This window comes from Drosophila sulfurigaster, chromosome 4 (assembly GCF_023558435.1).
Source record: "Drosophila sulfurigaster albostrigata strain 15112-1811.04 chromosome 4, ASM2355843v2, whole genome shotgun sequence".
Taxonomy (NCBI): Eukaryota; Metazoa; Arthropoda; class Insecta; order Diptera; family Drosophilidae; genus Drosophila; species Drosophila sulfurigaster.
Genome location: NC_084884.1, coordinates 1,509,751 through 1,531,821, shown reverse-complemented (window position 1 = coordinate 1,531,821; position 22,071 = coordinate 1,509,751). Strand labels below are relative to the sequence as shown.

Below are 22,071 nucleotides of genomic sequence, written 5' to 3'. Positions count from 1 at the left end.
GGCGGAAGTGAGCGTGGCAAAATTTTGAAACAAACTTGATCTACGTGCAAACATAAGAAATGCTATCAAAGAAAATGTAGCTCTATCTCTTATAGTCTATGAGATCCAGTGTTTCATACGGACAGACGGACAGACGCTGTGGAAAATTATAGCCGTATCTTCTATAGTCTCTGAGATCTAGGTGTTCATACGGACAGACGGACATGGCTTGATCGTCTCGGCTGTTGGCACTGATCAAGAGTATATATACTTTATTGGATCAGGGATGACTCCTTCTACCTATTACATACATTTCCTGTCGGCACAAAATTATAATACCCTTCTACCCTATGGGTAGCGAGTAAAAAGATATCAATCGTCATTCGAAACGGTAAGGATAATATTTACTACATCCTCAATGATATACAAATTTGAATACTGCAAAAAATGGCTTATAACTAAACTAAAAATTTATTAACAAAGTATTTGCATTTTTATTTTACACTCCGAAGTCATCTCTTGCAGTATTATCAAATCGTGTCTCAACTCTTGATACTGTCTATCATTGCCTTATATTCACTCCTGTGATTCTTGTTAGACCACATAGATTGGACTTAAATGGCTAATATTAAATAAATAGCGTTATAAACACCTAAAATTTTCAAACTTTAAGCCAACAGTTCCCAATTATTTTCTAACTAATAGAAAACAAACAAAAGAATTTTCATCATATTAATATTTATTCATTTATTATTATTTGTAATATAAACATTGCTTATCCTACGTCTTTTATTATTTTAAATTAAGTAAATTAGGAAATTAACAAATACTTCTATCTAAAAAAAAAAACATTCGTGAATAATACAAATTGCTTTATTAGAAACATGTTAAAATAAAGTGTTAAAACTATAATCTTTTGACTTTGTTCTGAGCACATAGGTTAACTGTGGTTTGTATGGAATTTATTTTTCCCGAATTTTGCCAATAACAAATTAAACTAATTACATTTGTGCTTTTTTTGTATTAAAACCGAAGAAAGTAAAGAATCATTCGAAAAACTTTCTTGTCAATGAAATAAAATATCTGAAAAGCTTTTAAGCATGTGTACTACATATGTACATATGTATGTACATATATGCATTGCCTTTGGAAGCTTACAGAGTCTGGTCAAGGTAGCTAGTTGTCTGCTCTTATATTTGGATCAGTTGCCAGTTCGAATAGTTGGAAACAGAAGTGGAAATCTTTCTACTTTTAGTTTACCAAAGGTAACAAGCAAATAAATTAGATTATATTTTGACTCTTTAATATACATATGTACATAAAACTAACAAAATAAATAATAATAATAATAAAGGTAAACAAAATGAACAAGAAATGCATACTTAGAAAACTTAAAAAATATTATTTACTTTTAATTAGATTCATATTCTCATGAATTTATTCATTATTTTGAAATTTGTTTGTAATTAAATTTTTTTACTATAATAAAGAAATTTTATACATGTCAATATAATTAAAAGTATGTCACATTTTAAATAAATTAAAAGTGTAGTTAATAAAGTGTAATAAATAAAAAAAACGCTAGTGAACTAAAAGCAAAAATAGGAAAGAATTTAAACACTGCAATATTTGTATATGTACATACATATATACATACATATGTATGTATGTATGCATCGAAATTACACACAGATATGTTTTGGGTAGGTTTCTAAGTGAGCACTGTTATAAAACAAGACGAAACAACTTTACATATTAACAAACATTTTTTCGAATAGTCAAAATTTTCAATCAGCCATTGTTAAAAAGACTAGATTTGACGGATGATGCGGACGCATAAGAATCAGACCTTCCCACAGTTTTGAAACGAAATATGTATATCGGTTCTGGTGTCCATTTACATTCAATTGTTCATCAACATTTTTTTATAACATACATATATATATATTTATATATAGTCGTACATAGAGATGCCCGAATTTCGAACACTGCAATGTGTGGAACTCAGCTAATCGTGGACGACATTGTATAAATAAACGTGAACCCGTCTTCTGTTTATTCTGATGTGGTCTAGTACCCTGTGTTCTAAAATCCTACTTAATTTTATAAATACTGTCAATCGCATCGATTTGTAATAACATTTATATTGAAATTTGCAGGTGTTGCTCTTATATAGAGTCAGTTGGAAGTAGATCACTGCTGACATTATGGAATCAAAAATGTGAGTAATGTACAAAAATATATACTCGCCCACTTTTCTGATAGTTCACGTACGAAGCACCACCACTCCAGTGTCTACTATGCACTAAGCGAGCGTAAATGGCATTTTTATATTCAACACCCATAGGGCAGAAGGGTATTATAAGTTTGTGCCTGGGGAAAATTTATGTAACAGGCAGAAGGAGTCATTTCCGACCCTATAAACTATATATATTCTTGATCAGCGTCAACAGCCGATACGATAAAATATTGAAGAATCGAGTTACCAGCGTAATTTTTAAACTATAATAACTAGTATAGTATAGTATTTAATATTCCTGAAAATTTGGTTGCGATCAGATTAAAATTTATCCTAAGAGCAGTTAAGAATTGTAGAAGTTATTTAATAAATACTTAAGAGTGCGGTTTTATACCCGCCGGCAGGAAATGTATGTAACAGGTAGAACGAGGCATCTCCGACCCTATAAAGTATATATATTCTTTTTCAGCGTCAACAGCCGAGACGATATAGCCATGTCCGTCTGTGTGTCTGTCCGTATGAACACCTAGATCTCAGAGACTATAAGAGATAGAGCTATATAGAGCTATTTTTTCGACAGCATTTGTTATGTTTGCACGCAGATCAAGTTTGTTTCAAATTTTTGCCACGCCCACTTCCGCCCCCGCAAATCAAAAAATCGAATAACAAGCGTAATTTTAAAGCTAGAGTTGCGAATTTTAGTACATACTATAATTACTACAGTAGTTATGATTCCTGAAAATTCGGTTGCGATCAGATAAAATTGTGGAAGTTATCAAAGAAATACTTTTGTATGGGCAAAATCGCCTACTTACTAGGGGTCTGAGTTGCTTTGGCCGACAATCTGGTACATTGTGCCGTCTATGGTATATTTTGAATGGTGTGCTGTATCGATATACCAAACATACCCTTTGGTATATTTTTAGTATTTTAGTATTTTCGGTATATTTTGAAAATAATACCGCAATATTTTGCCCTTATTAAAATGGGTAGCGGGTATCTCACAGTCGAGCACACTCGACTGTAACTATCTTACTTGTTTTTTTTCAATTTTTAACCACGCCCACTTTTGCCCTTGTATTTCGACAAAAATCGAATATTAAGTGTAATTTTGAAGTAATAACTATACTCTATACGATTCCTGAAAATTTGGTTGCGATCAAATATTATTTGTAAAAGGTATTTATGGGTAGCAGGTATCTCACAGTCGAGCACAATCAACTGTAGTTTTTTTACTTATTTTATTTATATATGTAAATCTTAGTAGTTTTACACTATTAGTAAAAAAATGAATATTTTTATCAAAATTCTGGCGAATTAGGATTATAAATATATGTATGTAGTTTTCTTACTTGTTTTATTTATTTTTGTAAATCTTAGTAGTTTTACGCTATTAGTAAAAATAAAAATATTTTTATCAATATGCTGGCGAATAAGGATTATATTATATTTTCTAAATAATGTTTTTCTAGTTAATAACTATAGAAGCGAAGCATCTATTTTCCAAGTCCACAAAAAATACAATTAAACTCAAAGAAAATTGTGCGGTTGACAAAACGGAAACTATGAATAACGAGGTTTCAATACCTCATCAATCCAGCAACCAATCAATTGATATGAAGCGTAAAAGCAAATCAAAAAATCGAAGAGACAAGAATATGATACTCAAAATATATCTGTGGTAAATTAATTACGCTATAAATGGTATACAATATGCAGGTTAGTACATACTAACTGATAATAATTTTCTCTTAGAAAAGCAGTTTAAATAAGTTTGACGCCCTTCAAAAACGAAACTTAACTGAAATCCGATCAAGGGAATGTACTAAGGGTCAAGATATTTGTCATGTAAGTAAAGCGCATTTAGTACATAATAATAATAATAATAATAATAATTTTTTTTTTTTTTGAGGTAGGGAAGAAAATGTCTACACACCACCATAGCGACGTCTCAAACTATGGCTGTGCGGGGATCGCATATGCATGCTGACCCGCTAAAAACTCCCCTTTCGCTGTTTCAGGGCGGAATTTTCCAGCCCGGAACCGCATTTGAGTGCGCATAACTTCAGGCTGCGCGTTTTGGTGTTCTTAGCTCATCATTTCACCTGCGTCCAGGCGCCTCTTTTTGCGTCGGAGGATTCTCTCGACGTGTATCGTTATTATTTTCCAGTTTTGCTCGTTACTTACGAGCAGTTTGGCAACGTTTTGTGGCCTCCAGATTCCATCGATCTGCGATTCAAGCAGCTCTCTTTCTGTTTGCCACTGAGTGCATGAGAAAAAAGTATGTTCTGCGTCATCTATATCGGCATCGCCATACACGCAGCTTGGCTGTTGGCGTAGTCCTCTTTGGTGCAGGTACTTTCCGAAGTATCCGTGCCCAGAAAGCAGCTGTGTCAAATAGTAGTTTACTTCGCCGAAGTCTCGGTTGCTCCATATTTTACATCAGGTATTTGTTTGGCAGTCCACCTACCGGTTGCTTCGTTTGTCCAGCGATCTTGCCACTGTTGCATAGTTTCCTCTCTGGGGTCGGTGTCAGATTCTTGGTTATTTTGGCGCTTTAGCCAGGTGCGCCGTCGCTCTCTGGCGTTCAGATCTATAGGGATTTCGCTGCTAATCACCAAGACTGCTGCTGTCGACACTGTCCGGTATGCGGACGTTACTCTAAGTGCCGCCGTCCTCTGAACGGCATTTTTGTTTTATGGTCAGGGTGTCTGCCCATGCTGCAGAGCCGTAAAGTAGTATTGAGTTTACTGTTGACATCAGCAGTTTACGCTTGCCCTCAGTTGGGCCACCAACGTTTGCCATCAGCTTACTGGTGATGCCACTGCCCTTGACGCTTTTTCCACTGTGTGGTTTATTTGGGTCAGAAAGTCATTCTTGGGTCGATACGGATGCCTAAGTAGTTGAGTGATAATTTTGTTTTATTATGTCATCGCTCACGTGCATGTTCACTTCGAGAGGGATGTGCCGTTTTGTTAAAATTATTAATTCTGTCTTCTCTGTGGCGAGCTTTAGACCATGGGTTTCGAACCAAGCCATTGCTCGCATCATGACTTGGTTTAGCTTCCGCTGCGCTTCCGTCATGTCGCGTGCCTTAATGATGGCGGCGATGTTGTCGGCGAAGCCGACCAGGTTGCAGTCGTCTGGCATTTCTATTGAAAAGATGCTGTCATAGCTAGCGTTCCACAGGTCCGGGCCGAGAATAGAGCCCTGTGCTGCACCCGAAGTGACGTTCTTTCGCCTGGTCCCACTTTGCGTCTGGTATATCAGCTCTCGTTTGCTTAGGTAGCTGCTGACCATGCGCATCAGGTAGGCTGGTGCTCCGAAGCGATTTTCTAGCGCGTCGATGACGTCAGTCCATCGCAGACTGTTGAAGGCGTTTCTAACGTCAAGGGCGGCCAGGAGCACTATTTTTTGGAGTAGGCGTTTCCTCTCTGTGCATCGCTTACCGCTTCTATGACGCACTGCAGCGCTCCAGCTGTCGATCTACCTGGTCGAAAGCCATGCTGTCTATTTGATAGGCCACCTGCCATTTCTATGGCTGTAGATAGCCGAGGTTTTAATAATCTTTCTAGCAGTTTCCCGCTGTGTCGAGCATGCATAGCGGGCGATATGCACTTGGGGTAGCTGGGTCTCCTTTCGCTTTATCTTTTAGCATTAGGTGCTGTCGCTTCCACAACTCTGGAAAAATTCCCTCCATCAAGCAAGCATTATACATGTTTAGCAGGATTTTCGGGCGTGCGTCTGTTATGGCTTTTAGTGCTTCGGATGGAATCCCATCGGGTCCGGGTGCCTTGTTGTTTTTCAAAGATTTTGCTGCCGCTCTGCAGTTCTCCATACCATGTCTTCGTAGTAGATCTTTGATGTACTGTGAATGACCCAAAGTTATCTCGCCGAGGTCGCCATCACGTTTGATTTCCATACCAAGGAAAAGCTCCAATGGGCCCTTATCAACACACTCAAATGTGTTAGATATGGCTGCCTTAATGTTGTTCAAATCCTCCTTTGACTTGCAGGCTATAAGAATAGCATCGACATATACTAGTTTTAGTGAAAGATTACCTCCTGTCTCTTGTTTGTACAAGCAGAGCTCATTATCGCATGGAACGAAATTAAGTTTACGCAAAACTCCATCCAGCATCGAATTCCATTCTCTTCCTGATTGCTTTAATCCATAAAGCGCCTTCTTGAGCAATAAAACCTTTGCTGCCTTGTTGACTTCTTCAAACCCTTGCGGTTGCTTTATATAGACCGTGTCTCTCAAATCGCTGTTCAAATATGCCGTGCATACATCCATTTGATGCAAATATAACTACAACTCCGCTGCCAACGCTAAGACCAAACGCATACTCTCTAGTCTGCATACCGGTGAAAACGTTTCGCTGTAGTTGACACCATATTGCTGCGAACATCCTTTCGCTACCAATCTTGCCTTAAAACGTTGAATCTGGCCGCGCGCATCTCGCTTTAGACTAAAACCCATTTGCAGCCAATTGCGCGGTGGTTCTTTGGCAATTCTGCAAGCTGCCATGTTTCATTTGTCATCAAAGCCTTGTGCTCCTTCTTCCTTAGCTGGATATCATCTTCATCGTCTGAATTTGAAGATTGCCATTGACTTGCCGGTTGCATGTCAAGTACTACGACGCGGTCACTTGTCTGCTCTAGGCCACTTTCTCGATCACCAGGTTTGACTCCGCATCATATAATTTATAGCCCTTCGCCTGCATAGAATATCCGACCATGCGATACTCTTTTGCCCTTCGCTGCGAACTTGTTCTTATGATGCCCCTTGTCAAGTGCAACTGCAACGGAACCAAAACTTTTAAATGACTTATACTTGGCACCTTACCAGTCCACGCTTCCATAGGCGTCATATTGGGCAACGCTCGTGTAGCCGCACGATTACGTAAATACACAGCCGTATTTACTGCTTCTGCCCATAATGTCTGACTTAGTCCTGACTGCACCAATAGACATCTTGCCATTTCCACCAACGTGCGATTTGCCCTTTCGGCAACTCCATTCTGTTGTGGGGTATATGGCACTGTCAGCTACCGATCAATACCATTGCTCTTCAAAAGTTATTGAACTTGTTAACATATTCCCGACCGTTGTCGCTTCGAATACATTTTATCTTCTTTCCGGTTTGCCGTTCTACCAAATTCTTGAATTCCACGAACTTGTCAAAGACCTCGTCTTTGCCTTTCAGGAAATAATATAATGTCATCAATAAATGTCAATAAATATCTGGATCCTGCAAGAGACTTCGCTTCAAATGGTCCACATACGTCTGTATGAACTAGTTCCTAGCAACAATTGTGCACGACTCTCACTGACCTTTTGTAAAGGTTGCACATGAACTTTGCCCATCATGCACATCTTGCATGAGGCAATTGATGGCATATCAATTTCTCCAGCCCACGTACCAATCCTTTCTTTGACATCTCCAGCAAGCTTGTGTAATTAACATGTCCGTATCTGTTGTGCCACAGTTTTGCATCAGCCTTAACGGCAGCGTAACATCTGTTAGGCTCGGACTCAACCGTATACAGGCTTCCAGTTCTGTTAACTACCAGAATTATTTCATCACGTTGTGAAATCTTTGCATTTTTCAGCCCGAAATGTACGACGCAATTATTTGCCACTGCTGTGCTCACGGATATAAAATTACTCGTCAACTTTGGCAACTACAAACCATTCAGCAATGTTAATGTATACTTTTGCTTTTAGCAAAACTTCACCTTTGCCCTTGGCTTCCAAGAAACCTGCGTCTGCCAATCCATTCATTTCGCTATGTTCTGCGAACATCGTGAACATCTGCCGATCGCAACACATGTGGCTCGTTGCGCCACTGTCCAAACACCAGTTTGATTTGGAAAAACTGCTTGCATCAATGCATTTAACAAGCTGCACTGCTTGTTTTCGTCTTTCCCTTTTGCGTCCTGCTTTACCGATCTCTTTTGACAATTCGCTTTAAAGTGCCCTTTTACGCCGCAATTAAAACAGACAACGTTTGTGTGCTTCTTCTTCTTGGCGTCTGTCTGGCGCCTTTCGTTTTGCGTCGCAATAAAAGCGACCGCCGTTTTTCCTTGCATCTCTACACCCGTTCTTCGTTCTCCTTCTTCCTTCAGCTTGATACACAGAATTTCAATAGAAGGCAGAATGTCGCGCGTCTCTATGGCGACTACAAAATTGTCAAACTCTTCTGGTAGACTTGAAAGCAATATAATGGCCTGTAGCTCATTATTTAACTGTATATCAACCGCAGCGAGTTGATCGACAATTTCACAAAACACATTTATGAAACTTGTCATACTTTGACCCTCTGTCATGTGTAAGTTGAGCAACCTTTTGAAAAGCGCAACCTTACGTACAGGTCCACTTGGCTGATGGATCTCCTTCAGCTTATTCCATGCTTCACGTGCCGCTATACAACTTTTGATAGCACTCAATTGTGATGTCTTCACACTCAACATGATCATGGCCAATGCCTTCTTATCCATTGCCGTCCTATTGGCGCCTTCGCATGCGCCTCCTTGTGGATCCTCGGACACAACATCCCATAGCTCTGCATGTATCAGCACACTCTTCATTTGGATGCTCCAAGCATCATAATTGTTGTCCTCCAACTTTTCTATTTGATACATCGCACTCATTTTGCTATTTGTGTCACACCACAATTCCTTGCGAAAGTCTTTATAATTTCACCACAGTTCGTAACTGCACACTTCACTACCAAGCCGTGCCTGGGCCCATAACCTGTTGAACCGAATTGGTTCGGCAAGAAAGTCTTGGCTGAAGCGTAAAATAAAACACGTCGTACTGCTTTAAGTATTTATTCGCAACTGTGTATATTAAATGTTAGTTTACATAATTATGTGCAGTGCAGATGTTAATGTTAATGCACTGCTACTTCTAGTTATCAATACTTATCATATGCGTACATTGATATTTTTAACAATAATAGTATATAATAATATGCTATAATTATAATTATAATTTTTTCAAATATGTTTGACTTTTTGAATATGTCAAACATATTTGAAAAAAATAAAAATATATTTCAGGATCAGACCGACCAGCAAGTGAACTGTAGACAATGCTTTAAACCTGTGTACAAAATGGAGGAAATCATCGTTCAATTTAAGACAGAAAAGGTATCTATCACAAGTCCTGCATGAGATGCAAGGATTGTTTGAAGCAATTAAAGTACGTATTCAAAAACCTCAATAAATTATAAAGGATAAAAGCTAATTCAAACCAATTCTGTCTAGATTCGATAATTATCAGAGCCACGAAGGTAATCTATACTGCATGGTGCATTTCAAATTGTAAGTGCAGCAAATCAATCTTGATATCCTCCTTGTTTATGCATACATGCATTTACTTAATTATTATAAGGGTCACACAATGTCTTTGTGATATAAATCAAATAACGGGTACACTGAAATCCTTTTATTAAGGGGTTTGATGGTTTTATCATATTAAAAGTCGACCTGAAATCACGATCAAATCACATATAAAATATCACATGGCATATGCCATATCACATGGCATATAATTTATATACCCGTTACCCAGAGGGTAGAAGGGTAATACAACTTTGTGCAAGCATGTCCGTCTGTGTGTCTGTCCGTATGAACATCTAGATCTGAGAGACTATAAGAGATAGAGCTATATTGTTTTTCGACAGCATTTGTTATGTTTGCACGTAGATCAAGTTTGTTTCAATTTTTTGCCACGCCCATTTCTCCCGCAAATCAATAAAATCGAATAACAAGCGTTATTTTCAAGCTACAGCGAATTATGGTGTATACAATAATAACTATAGTATTTATGATTTCTGAAAATTTGATTGTGATCAGATAAAAATTGTAGAAGTTATTAAAGAAATACTTTTGTATGGGCAAAAACGCCTACTTACTAGGGGTCTTAGTTGCTTTGGCCGACAATCAGTATATTGTGCCGTCTATGGTATATTTTGAATGTGGTACAATATTGATATAACAAATACACCGTTTGGAATACTTTTAGTATATTTGTATTTTTGTATATTTTGAAAAAATACCACAATATTTTACTTTTATTCAAAATGGGTAGCGGCTGTAACTTTCTTACTTGTTTTATTGTTAAATTGTTGTCTATTGTCGTAGTCAATATATTTCATACTAAATTTATTTATTTACTTTAATGAAGTTAAAATATTTAATGCAGTTAGAGTGCGAGTTTTGAGAATTTAGATTTTCTATACAAGCAAAACCGGGATTTGGAGGGTTAAGTTGCAATTTTGCAAACCTCGCATGTCTTCAAATAATATATTAACTTTACAATTCTTAGGTAAAAGTAAATAGTTCAATATTTATTACCCTTGTTGTTTTCATTTAAACTGTTCTATAGGCTTTTTGCACCTAAAGTTGTAGAGAATGCAGATGAGCCCAAGCCTCGGAAAACGGAACTAATAATTCGTGAAAGTCAGCCCACTGAACTGCCGCCTGACGTTGTGCGTGGTAAGCATATTCTTTATTTGTGTGCTTAAAATGTACAATTTTTAAAAATGTTTTGATTACAGCATCGGATAAACCGGATTTGGGGTTAGATGAATTGCATCAACTAAATGTCCGCTCAAGGTTTCAAGTATTTGAAAATGGACAACAGAAAAACAAGAAGATCAACAACCAAAAAGTGTGTTTGTTAGACGAACCAATTCCGTTTTAAAACAATTCCGCTTCAACGAAAATAATCCAAATGGCAATAGCGAGTTCGATGTCAAGGACAGTGAAGATGCGGAAAACGATGCTGACTTGATACTTTCAAAGAAATGCACACAAAGAGAGCGGCCTATTGGCATTGGCGATGCCATGAATGATATCAAGACTCGATTTGAGAACGGTAACACGCAATTAAAGGAAGAACGCCGCGAAGAACGCAAGCACGAAATTCAAAATATAAGATCGCGCTTATTCTTGGGCAAGCAAGCGAAAATAAAAGAAATGTATCAGCAAGCTGTTGCCGAGTCAGAGCAGGTAATTACGTCTGTTGGAAAAAACCGGATGTGAATATTGGCCTGATGGATGCGCGTTCCATCAAAACCAATTTGAGAATGGCGAAATTTTTGCCGAGAAATCAGTGGACTCTATGAGATCGAATGTGAATGAGGACGCCGAAGTGTTTGAGTCCGGTATGCATAATATCAATATACTTTGATGCATACTTTTGATTATTATTCGATTCGTGTTTAGGGATAAGTAAAAATCGCGAAGTATTTTTATGGAGATTGACGCTAATATGACAAGTACAAATGGTCCGAGAGATTTACACATAAGACGATCAACCAATTTGGTAAAAGAGCTTAGTGGAAAACAACTTGGTCAAGAGGTATGCTCTTTTATTACTCTTGGTAAAATTATCATTTGAATATAGAAAAATTTCGAATGGCAAATAATAGTGCTATTGATAATTATTAATCATTCCGAGCACAAATCTCTCATATTTGTTTTAGATTTTGGCCCTTAAATAATTGATTATAATATATAACTTATGTTATATACTTGTGCGTTTTGTATTTGTATTTTCATTGCTTTTAATAATAATAATAATACATATTTATTAACAGATAGCCGATATTGATGTTGTCAAATGTAGTACACAAGCAGAAGACGTAAAAATTGCAACAGATGAATTAAGTCAAAAGTTTAAGTTTTTTGAAACGTATCGGGACAACGATAATATAAAAAACACATCACTGTTACGCACAACGCCACCACGGGAAGTTGCCAAGCTATCAGCAATAAATTTCGATACGGAAAACCTGGACCAGAAACAGAAATCATCCTTTTTTGATAACGTGCTACAGAAAACCCAAACCACATCCACTATGCTAAATAAATTTCGTGAAATGGAGCTGGAGAAAACCAGAGGTCCTCAATTAATGGGACCACGACCATTAAAATGTTTCACACCGCCTCCACTTGACGATGAACATCATTATAATATTTCAAGCGAAGAGGATACGGTTGAGGAGGAAAGTGATGAATGTGAAAACGATGAAGCTCTGGTGTTTAATTTTAAAAATGACGCTGCGCTCATGGAGGTATTTCAGATTTGAATATGAACTTTGATGAAAATTCTACGTTGTAAGATATTATGTTTTTCATGAAATAACTCTAAAGAATAACAGGAAGTACAATGTATTATGTATTCTATTATTATTTGAATATAATGGTGTGTACTACATACTACATACTTACCCCACTTAAATAATGTATATGTTTAAAGCCTACTAAAACCATACACATTCATTTTGTTGCTTTTATATTAGGCAAAAAATGCTGCTCGGGCAAAGCAGCTTCGGGCCAAATTTGAAAAATGGCAAGACAATGAAATCAAACGAGAGCTAAATGAAGGTTTGGTGGATATTTATTCACAGCAGGTTTCAGACGATTCCACAATTGAGAGCGCCAAGACGTGAGCATTAAATAAAACTAAGAGATAATATATCATAAAGGATAATATATCATTAATATTTAGAATTCGCGAGCGTTTTGAAAATATGGCAACCTTCGAAAGAAAATCACAAAGTGGACCACGTAATCCGATAAATCGTTTTGTCGTAAGTAACTGATTTTTATTTATTTTATTTTCCTTACTTAATTTATTTTCTGTTTTGTATATTTCAGTAACATGCAGTAAAAGAGAACGTATTAATTTATGTCTACCGAAAAATATTTGTGCTGACTGAATTCAAATGATTTGTAATATCTTTCATAGAAACAGAGTACTGCCAAAAATGAAAATTAAAACATCTTAAATGATATACTAAATAATCCACAGCGACCTTAGAACCATAATATGGCGAAAAAGCTACTCTTTCAACTCGTGTTTATGTTTATCAACTCAATATTCCACAATAAGATTTGCGTTTTCTAAACGCAGCACCAACCAAGTTTCATGACTAATAAAATATGTTATTGATATTGACAATATTTTGAATAAAGCGTCGACTTCTTTTAGATGGGTTCAACTTTCATGGTGTGTTCTTTTGTTTTAAGTATATTTTGAATGAATTACATACATATTTCTATATATGAGAAAACATTATTGTAACTATAAAACTCAAATATTGCAACGACATATGTATTTATTTTATTCATGATGTGTAGTTTAAATGTGGCAAATACAATTAAATATTTTCTATTCTATAGCTTTATCCATAAATTCCAGGAATCTTTTGGCATATTGTTCAGGATCACATGTTGATATTCCATCAACATTACTACCGTATTTAACTGTCTTTGCCGCTTTTGCTGCCTAATATACCATATAAATTAAAATAAGATTAGTAAATAAATGCATGTTTGGATTTGTTACCTGCTTCTTGACTCCATATTGTGTGAGAACATCGATTATTGCAATAAAATAGATTTCTCGTCTTTCTGTAAACCAGTTCATTGTTCGTTTAGACCATCTTATATAACATACTCGCATTCGATAACATACCTTCAATACTTGGAATAGCATAGATGTCGACTTCATAAACAACTTCCTTATATTGCGCACCTCTTGGCGAATCGGGTGGTGTGTTATACGTCCAGCTTAAAATTATTTATTTTGTACTTTTAGTTATAGCTAAGAAAAGTTATTTTTCAACTTACCGTTCACCACTATCGCATTCTTCGCTTTCGCTATTCTCACTGCGTCCAGTTGCTAAAGTGCTGTCTCCATGGAGAGCCTCTTCCTCAGCTCGCACACAGTCATGTATACCAACCAGCAAAGAATAATCCATAATGTGCAGCTTTATTAGAAGCTTTAGCAATATACCATTAACGTTAATAGTCATCTGATAATCTTTCTTGCTTAAACTCGCTCAGAGTGTATAGAGCAATGTAGCTCTTTCTCACGAACCTACTAAATTAATTAGGCATGCCACAGAAATCACTAGTGATTTAAAAATACACAAAACGTCGTATCCTTGAAAAATTTCGCATTGCCACATTGTTCAGAATGATTAATCTTTTTTGTTTTAGTTCTTATGAAAGCAAAACATTGCGGAAATTTTCCTCAAAAATACCAAAAAACCTGAAATATTCCGAATGCTATGTTTTGTTTGTATATCAATATATATTATTATGCAAAAATGTCAATCGTCAACCATTGAAAATAAGAGCCGATTGCAGCAAGCGTTTGTTGCCATATAAAATTAGTTTTACCAGGCGTGCTCCGTTTTTCACCTTTCGTTTTCGTTTTGCTCTTAGTTGCTGCCGTATTCACAACTTTCTGCTCATAGTTTTGCTATGGGAACGTTCCATTTCTTACAGATGAAGCAGCCATTTTAGTCAGAAGTAACTTACATTAAAACAAAAATTCAACAACATAAATTTAAAAAAAATATATTTTAACCAACTTTAACAAAATTAATTCCATCCGTCTCATTATACAAGTATTTGTAACTTCTTTTTCATTCCACCAAAAGTACGGCAGTTTAGGCGATAACTCACCCAAAACTAAATTGTTGTTGCCGATGGCAAAATTTATTTTTCCAAATTCGAGAAGTTAGAAATTAGTTGTTTTAAAAATATGTTCAAGCTTAATTGATCTTCTTGCGTTCTTAAATGAACGTTAATAAACCAATGACTCAACAATTTTTTTCCTTTTGCAAATAAGATCTGATTTGATGTAAGAAAAGGCATTTGCTTTGCACTTCGATAAGACAAACTTGCGGTTTTGCAATCGAAAGAAACTTGTGAAAGTAAAACTGGAGCACAAATTTTTGGATTTCGTTTTCAAAAACGAAATGTGAAATGGAAAACCAGAGCCCCGCTGTAAAATTTTTATTTGATCACAATTCAAAACACATAATTAGTGGTTATTATAGTATCGCGATAGTAGATTTAAATTCGCACTTGCTATTAAATTTGTATAATTTCAAATGGCGAAAGTCGAAAGCTGTCGAAAAACATTTTAGCTCTATCTCTTAGTCTCAGATCTAGGTGTTCATAGGCATAAATAGACAGACGGATATAGCAGTTGTTGACGCTTATCAAGAATATATATACATTTCATATAGTCATAAAGTTATAATAAAAAATTCTACACTATGAGTAGCAGTCACAAAAGTATTTAAAACTACAATCACTAACCATATAATATATAGATAGTCGTTGTCTTGAAGCAAAAACCTATCATTTGCAACAGCATTATTGCGACCCCAAAAGAGCCGAGCGCTGCAATTAGAGCCCCAGAGCCTATTCGGCTCATTTAATTTAATTAAAGCCTTTAATAAGTATGCTATATATCTTAGGAAATAATTCCAAATAATTGACTTCCACATTTCCCTAAAACTTGTTTTTAAGTTGTAAGTAATAAGAGGATTACCAAATTTACGAAGAAAAGAGTAATTCGTTTGTGGTAAAGGAGTGCACCACTCCAACGAATCCTCCCAGTAAATTAGAATCGACTCAAACTTCACTTCTAACTACATTTTCGTATAGTATATTCGAATGAATACTTACATCAATATCGTTGCTGAGAGTATCCAGTAATTTTTTCTTAGGTTCATCTCCAATTTCCAACTTGACTTTTTGTTTTATGAAGTCATTGTCTTTAAGTGTAGGCAAATGTTTCTCCAGCTCTTTTTCAGAAGCCTCTCTATCAACTGTACTGCCCTTCAAGTCAAATTTTCTATTTAAAAGAAATATATGACACGTATTGCCAACAGGAATTATTTTTCTTACTTATGTATTGTCAACTGAGAGCTGAATATATTGCGCATAACAACAAAATAGTATTGCACGCTCTCCACAGTAATCCTGTACATGCCCAGATATTGGGGCAAAAGCGTTTTTCCATGTCTTTCAACAACGTACTTTTTGCGAAAAAAGATATTATTTTATGCAGTGTTTCAAAAAACTAATTTTAACTTACTGGATGATAATGTTTGAGAAAAGCATGCATGCGTTCGATTTCTTCCGAATTTAAACTTTTAATTATAAAGAATTTATCATAACTTTGATAAAATTGTGCTCCTGATTTACCGGATGAATCAATTTGCACAGGCTGTGATCTGGTCAATGATTCACGATAATCAACATCATCGACACCAAAACGTTCACGCAAATTGCGGAATACAAGAGGACAGTATTCCTTTACTTTAAAGTGTGACGGCATATTCTCTCTAAATGCATACAAAATATATATGTTTATGAATTATTACAATGTAAGTACAATGAAAAGATACACGTATGTATATCATACGTATGCCTGAATGCATTCTTGTGGCTTAAAACTTTACGTGTTCAGCAGTGATAAATTAACACGCATTCTGAATTGTTTTCATTTAAGAATCAGCTATCAAAATTACAAATATCTATGATTTACTGAATAAGTAAAGTAATTTATGTACGTAGACATAGGTATAAATGCATTCTTACTTATTAAACAAATGGTTATCAACTTTGATTTTCGAATACGCCCGAAAGTCGTCCGGCAGCAACATTACTGGTATGTTTACATGGCTTAATTCATTTATCTGGAAGTGAGACAAATTGTTATTAAACATACTGCTATATATATATATATGGATGTATAGATTGTAAATTTGTGAACATGTAAGTGCAATTCATGACTTACAGTATGATTTATTCCCCACATGAATACACTGAGAATTGGTTCATTGGCTCGAAAAAGTTTGACTTTTTGATGCTTCACCCGGAAATGTTTCTTTTTTAAAATGCGTGGCTGTGAAGTTGAAGAGATCTTTTTATCCATTTTCCAGACTTGGCTGCTTAAAAGAAAGTTATTTAGTAGTATTAAAGTCATCTATTCAATAAATTTTTAGAAAATGTACATACATATATATGTATATGAATCTATTTGTATGGCTGATGATATGTAATCACACAGCATAGATATTTGCATGCGTAAAAATGCAATTGAAGTCATATATGAATATTAAAAAGGAAAAACAAAATTAAAAAAATTATTGATTAGGATTGAGCAGCTTTGATGACCAATATTTATTGGACGCACGCACATTGTATGTATGAACATACAAGAACACAACCATATACAAAAACGTTTAGCCAAATGCAAATATTGTACATATGTAAATATGTGTTCTCAGAAATGACGTACATTAAGATGCAACTGCCGGTCGATATAAATATGTACAATGAGAAAAACGAAAATATCCTATATCAGCAATATAACTAATGACATAAACATTATTAAAATATAACTAAATTGCAAAATTAATATATTTCTTTTATTGCCAGTAGAAACTTTTATCGACACTGTCACCAAACAATAATGAAAATTTTTATATACAATTATCGATACTAAAAAGAAAATCTCAATATCGACTGAGTGAGCCTAATGCGACACCATTATCGGGTATATATCGATATCTTATCGATGTCACTATGGTGTAATAATAAAAGGTTGTATTTTTGGGTTTACGTACAGTAATTAAGTGTGACAGGGTAAACACTCTTCTTTCGACTTTGACGATAATAATAATAACTATTGGCTAGAAAGAGATAGTTGTCAGCTTTCATAATGCCCTAATAATTATTAACCGATTAACTAATATTTTAGAGTTATTTCGATCACTCGCCTCCGCTGGTTTAACGTATTCAATCCTAGTGTTTATGGAATTGCAGCTTTAAAGTCGCGTGAAAATATTTTTGTGAAAATGTTACTGTCCATCCAACTGGTTTCAATCAGATTTAATTACTGATTTTAATTAAACATCGCAAAATTTCGTATGCACGACTTGGTTTCTCGTTTATAAAAAGAAGTGGTTCACATACAAAAGCAAAGTACGATCTCTCCAGAGTCATGGCTGAGTCTGGTATTGATCTGGGCTTCGATTTAGAATTTGATTTAAATCTAAATTTGCTGCACGATAGCGATTCAAACATGGATTTTTTGCCCAACGTAATGGTAGCTGGCAGTACGGATAATGTGGAGTTCTACGAATTGAAGTCGACGCGTTCATTGCGCACTGACGAAATGTAAGTAGATATACATAGATGTACATATGTATGTGCATACATAATTAATAACTCTACATATACATATATGCAATATCTGCAATTCTAATTGCCATGTAGACATACATAATTGTATAAAATTGGCTGTTTTTTTAAATTATTTGGAAGGTTTTATTATCTTATCGCCAATCGCGGGGATTTATGTATTTGTGTATGTATGTATATGCATACATACATAAGTGTATATCAATACACACACTTGTATAAATATATGTATGTATATGTTGTATATATGTATGTATATATAAGCAAAAATGTATAGTCACATATTTAAATAAATTTTTACAAACATATATGTACATGTGTATGTAAGTGTGTATATTTTATTGAAGCTAACTATCAAATAAGTTTACAATTTGGTGTGATCAAACCCAATCACCTTATATGGTATATGCATACAATATATGTATATATCCATATGTAGGTGCATATGTATGTACATATGGATGTATCAAATACATATGTTAAGGGCGCGCACCAAATGTTTAACGCTGGAGACTTTGTTATTGAAGATCACCATGGTGTTGCTATTCGGCATAATGTGCTAAACAAATTTGCACATCGACTATATTTACAATAGTATTTATGTATAGATATCAGAATTTAATTTGGTTTATTTTTCTCTTATTATCAAATTTTTATACCAAAAAACTTAACTAGAGTTAATAAAACTTTTAATAATGTTTAATTATTATTTAATTTTGATTAAAGCAATTGTTTTAGTTTTTAAAACAATAAATGAGTGCTTAAATTGTTTCGTTTGTTCTAAAAACGTTAAATAAAAATTTTATCACCTAATCGGACTGGTAGTATGTTTCTTAAATATCAAGAGAGGTGTTGAATCATACTTTTAAAGTAGTTGGAGAAGGAATTTTGGGAAACACGAAAGGGAAGACTATAATTTCATACTCGTTCACTCGTACACACTCCAACTAGACTATGTGAACAAGTATAATTAAAGCAATATTGACCCACCGTAGCCTTTTTTTGTCATATAAAATTATTTCTTAAATAACTTTTACAATTTTTTCTGATAACAATATTAAATACTGCAGTTATTATTGTATGTATGCAATCGTGACTCCTTCTATTCGATTTACAGTGTCGAAAGTGGGCGTGGCAAAGATTTCAAACAATCTAGATTGGTGTGTAAAAATTACAAGTGCTGTAAAAAATTATTATTATCTAGCTTTTATAGATTCTGAGATCTATAGTAGATGTTACTACGGTAAAACAAAGAGACAGACGGATATGGCTATATCGACTCAGCTATTAACGATGATCTAGAATAACTGTTCTTTATGAGGTCGGAGGTGTTTTGATGTTTTCTTTAGAAAGTTAAATGTACTACATAATGTTTCTATAAAATACAAATACATTTTACAATTTGTTTTGGTTTCTAAACCATGGCCACAGTGCACAGTGGTTGCATTTATAAGAACATAACAAGTAATGTTATTTTTGGATTTTATAAAAAAATTGGTTTGCGCTGCCCACTCACAGTGACAGTTCGCGAAAGTGAATACCTATTAAAAATTCGAAATCGCAGAAAAGTTCAAAAGAAAATAAAATGACTAAAACGTTACCTTCCGTTGAAATTTAAATAATTTTGTTTTATTTTATAAAATCAAATCAAAGAATTAGGTTACGCAGCTACAAATCATAAATAGGATCAATTTTTCGGATTAGCTAAATTCAGACTAAAAAGATTTATTGTTTGCTTAGTAAAAATATTGGTCGATGTAATTATTTTCAGGTGGCAATCGTGAATATGAGTTATTTATAAATAATACGCATGCGCGTACAATAGCCAGATTTGTATTTATAAGCTTCTAGATGTATGTATATGCAACATCGTGCATATGCTACGAATGATATAGGTGATCGTGGAAAACAGGGTCCTCAAAAATAAATTATATTACAAAGTTAAAATCAATTTCTACACAATTTCTTGGTCACAGTTTTTCTTAATGTTTTGAAAGTTTTACTTTCTATTCAACGTTAAGACTTGATTCGTCAATTGGGATATGAATGTATAAATTTAATAAACACCCATTTTATTGGATTTTCGAATTCAGTATATATAGAAAATTCAACATATAACTGTACTCTCACAGAAATATAAGTTTTTCCGCATTTGACTACCAATGCAAGATCAAGGCCTTTGTAGTTGGATTTAACCGTTAAAGAAATAAAACTGATATATTTCCAAATGATTTCTAAAGTTTAGTATTTAAACATGTTTTCTTATTGGGGAAAAAAACGAAAAAGTGCGAAGAAATGCATACTAAAGACCCAGATTCAAATGCTATATTTATTGAACAATCGGTTAATGTTAAGGATCTTTGTCAAGGAGCGGAACAAAATCCAATACAAAGTGTAAATGCTAAATCATTGTCACCGTCTTCAGACGATCGGCTTGCGGAATTTCAAGAATTTTTAAGACGTGTCCAAACACTGCAGATGTCACCATGTCACCCAACCCAAAATCAAGAACTGTCTGAAAAGAATTCTTTAGGAATCCCGACAATCGAAGTCGGTGTAGAGCCAACATCATTAATGGAGTTTGACGAAAGCAATACTCTTCCACTAATCAGCAATACAGATACTAAGCGAAGTGTTCCAAAACAACGAATATTCGCGTTACCGTTGGTATAGATAAGGATTTGGAAATGATTCTTGAAATGGATCCAAGTATTGTAGACTTGGGTGATGAAATTGTTGGAGTTAGAGAAACCACAGATACCCGAGTTGTCGGATTGCCACCACTAACGGGTGGGTAGGTATTCATTGATGCAATTTTTTTATATAATATGAACTCTTGTATATTTTATACAACATTAATGTAATTAGTATTTTAATTATGGCCACTTTTAATTTTATACTTATAGACCAACTTTTAAAACCGCAACACCCACGTCTCGTACTCAACTTAAGCTGCAGCTCCAACGCGAACAACAGCAAGAACAGCAGATGTTAATGCATCAACAGCAGGATGCAGTAATCCAAAACAACGCGCTCCAAAGTATGGCCAACGATTGCATGGAATCTGAAGTTATTGATAGCACTGGCACCAGTGCATGTGGCAGTGGATCATCAAGCTTTGAACAATCACAATTAAATCATAAAGATCGATTACCTGTCTCCAGTCCAGTTACTCTCAAAGTGCCCTTGCAAAGCATTGGTGTCGATGTTCCTCCTCAAGTGCTACAGGCAATTATTCTTTAATATATATTTTATTAAACTGTAGAAACGTTACTAACTTAAAAGCGTCAATAGCCGCCACGATATATTCCGTCTGACTATATGAAACACTGTATCTCGGAGACTGAGATATAGAGCTAAATTTGTTCCACAACATTTGTAATGCTTACACGCAGATCAAATTTGTTTTAAATTTTGGTACGCTGCCAATCTGGTTTATTTTGTACTCTATAGACTATTTTGAACGGAGTTCTATATAGATTTATCAAATATAGCCTTCAATATTTTTTCGGTATATTAATTTGAAAAATTTTAGGCAATAATACAAAAAATATTTTCTATTTAAAAACAAAGGAATAACCAAACAGTTAATATTTTAAAGTTTTTACAAAATTAATATTAATATTGAATATTTTTACAGGTTAGTACGGTGCTTGAGAATCCAACTAGGTACCATGTCATTCAAAACAAAAAATCAAGTGAGGCAATATCTTAGCGAATCGTTCAAACCATCGGCGTGGAGTTGCCAACATTTTGAAGTAAGTCAGTCTTTTATTACCTTATAGCTTAGAGTATATATATTATTTACTATAATTATTG

General features: G+C 34.8%; 3 protein-coding genes across 6 annotated transcripts; 2 read left to right on the top strand and 1 right to left on the bottom strand.

The window, feature by feature from the left end:
* The first annotated feature begins 3,783 nt into the window (after positions 1–3,783).
* Positions 3,784–14,239, top strand: LOC133846933 (uncharacterized). The gene is given in 14 exon segments (XM_062281645.1): positions 3,784–3,795; positions 3,849–3,899; positions 3,974–4,066; positions 9,286–9,373; positions 9,376–9,427; positions 9,493–9,549; positions 10,616–10,725; positions 10,788–10,907; positions 10,910–11,280; positions 11,282–11,401; positions 11,832–12,308; positions 12,537–12,682; positions 12,746–12,827; positions 12,913–14,239. Coding segments are annotated over 14 exon segments (1,833 nt in total). The 3' UTR covers positions 12,967–14,239.
* On the bottom strand, positions 13,338–17,527 carry LOC133846980 (phosphatidylinositol 5-phosphate 4-kinase type-2 beta). 2 transcript variants are annotated; one of them, XM_062281684.1, is made up of 10 exons: positions 17,348–17,527; positions 16,844–16,994; positions 16,645–16,742; positions 16,139–16,388; positions 15,949–16,079; positions 15,727–15,895; positions 13,870–14,021; positions 13,715–13,809; positions 13,586–13,650; positions 13,338–13,525 (listed from the first exon to the last, which is right to left on the bottom strand). In XM_062281684.1, the coding sequence occupies exons 2-10, from the start codon at positions 16,979–16,981 to the stop codon at positions 13,409–13,411; spliced, it is 1,215 nt and encodes a 404-aa protein (XP_062137668.1). In that variant the 5' UTR covers positions 16,982–16,994; positions 17,348–17,527; the 3' UTR covers positions 13,338–13,408. The 2 variants fall into 2 exon arrangements, with proteins under 2 accessions (XP_062137668.1, XP_062137669.1); XM_062281685.1 differs by lacking the exon at positions 17,348–17,527 and having other exon boundaries at positions 13,586–13,646.
* Positions 17,528–17,697: 170 nt separating this feature from the next.
* On the top strand, positions 17,698–22,010 carry LOC133846988 (uncharacterized). 3 transcript variants are annotated; one of them, XM_062281693.1, is made up of 3 exons: positions 17,698–18,228; positions 21,159–21,480; positions 21,893–22,010. In XM_062281693.1, exons 1-3 carry the CDS (start codon positions 18,053–18,055, stop codon positions 21,965–21,967), a joined length of 573 nt encoding a protein of 190 aa, XP_062137677.1. In that variant the 5' UTR covers positions 17,698–18,052; the 3' UTR covers positions 21,968–22,010. The 3 variants fall into 3 exon arrangements, with proteins under 3 accessions (XP_062137677.1, XP_062137678.1, XP_062137679.1); XM_062281694.1 differs by lacking the exon at positions 17,698–18,228 and adding an exon at positions 20,403–21,046; XM_062281695.1 differs by lacking the exon at positions 17,698–18,228 and adding an exon at positions 20,406–21,042.
* Positions 22,011–22,071: the final 61 nt, after the last annotated feature.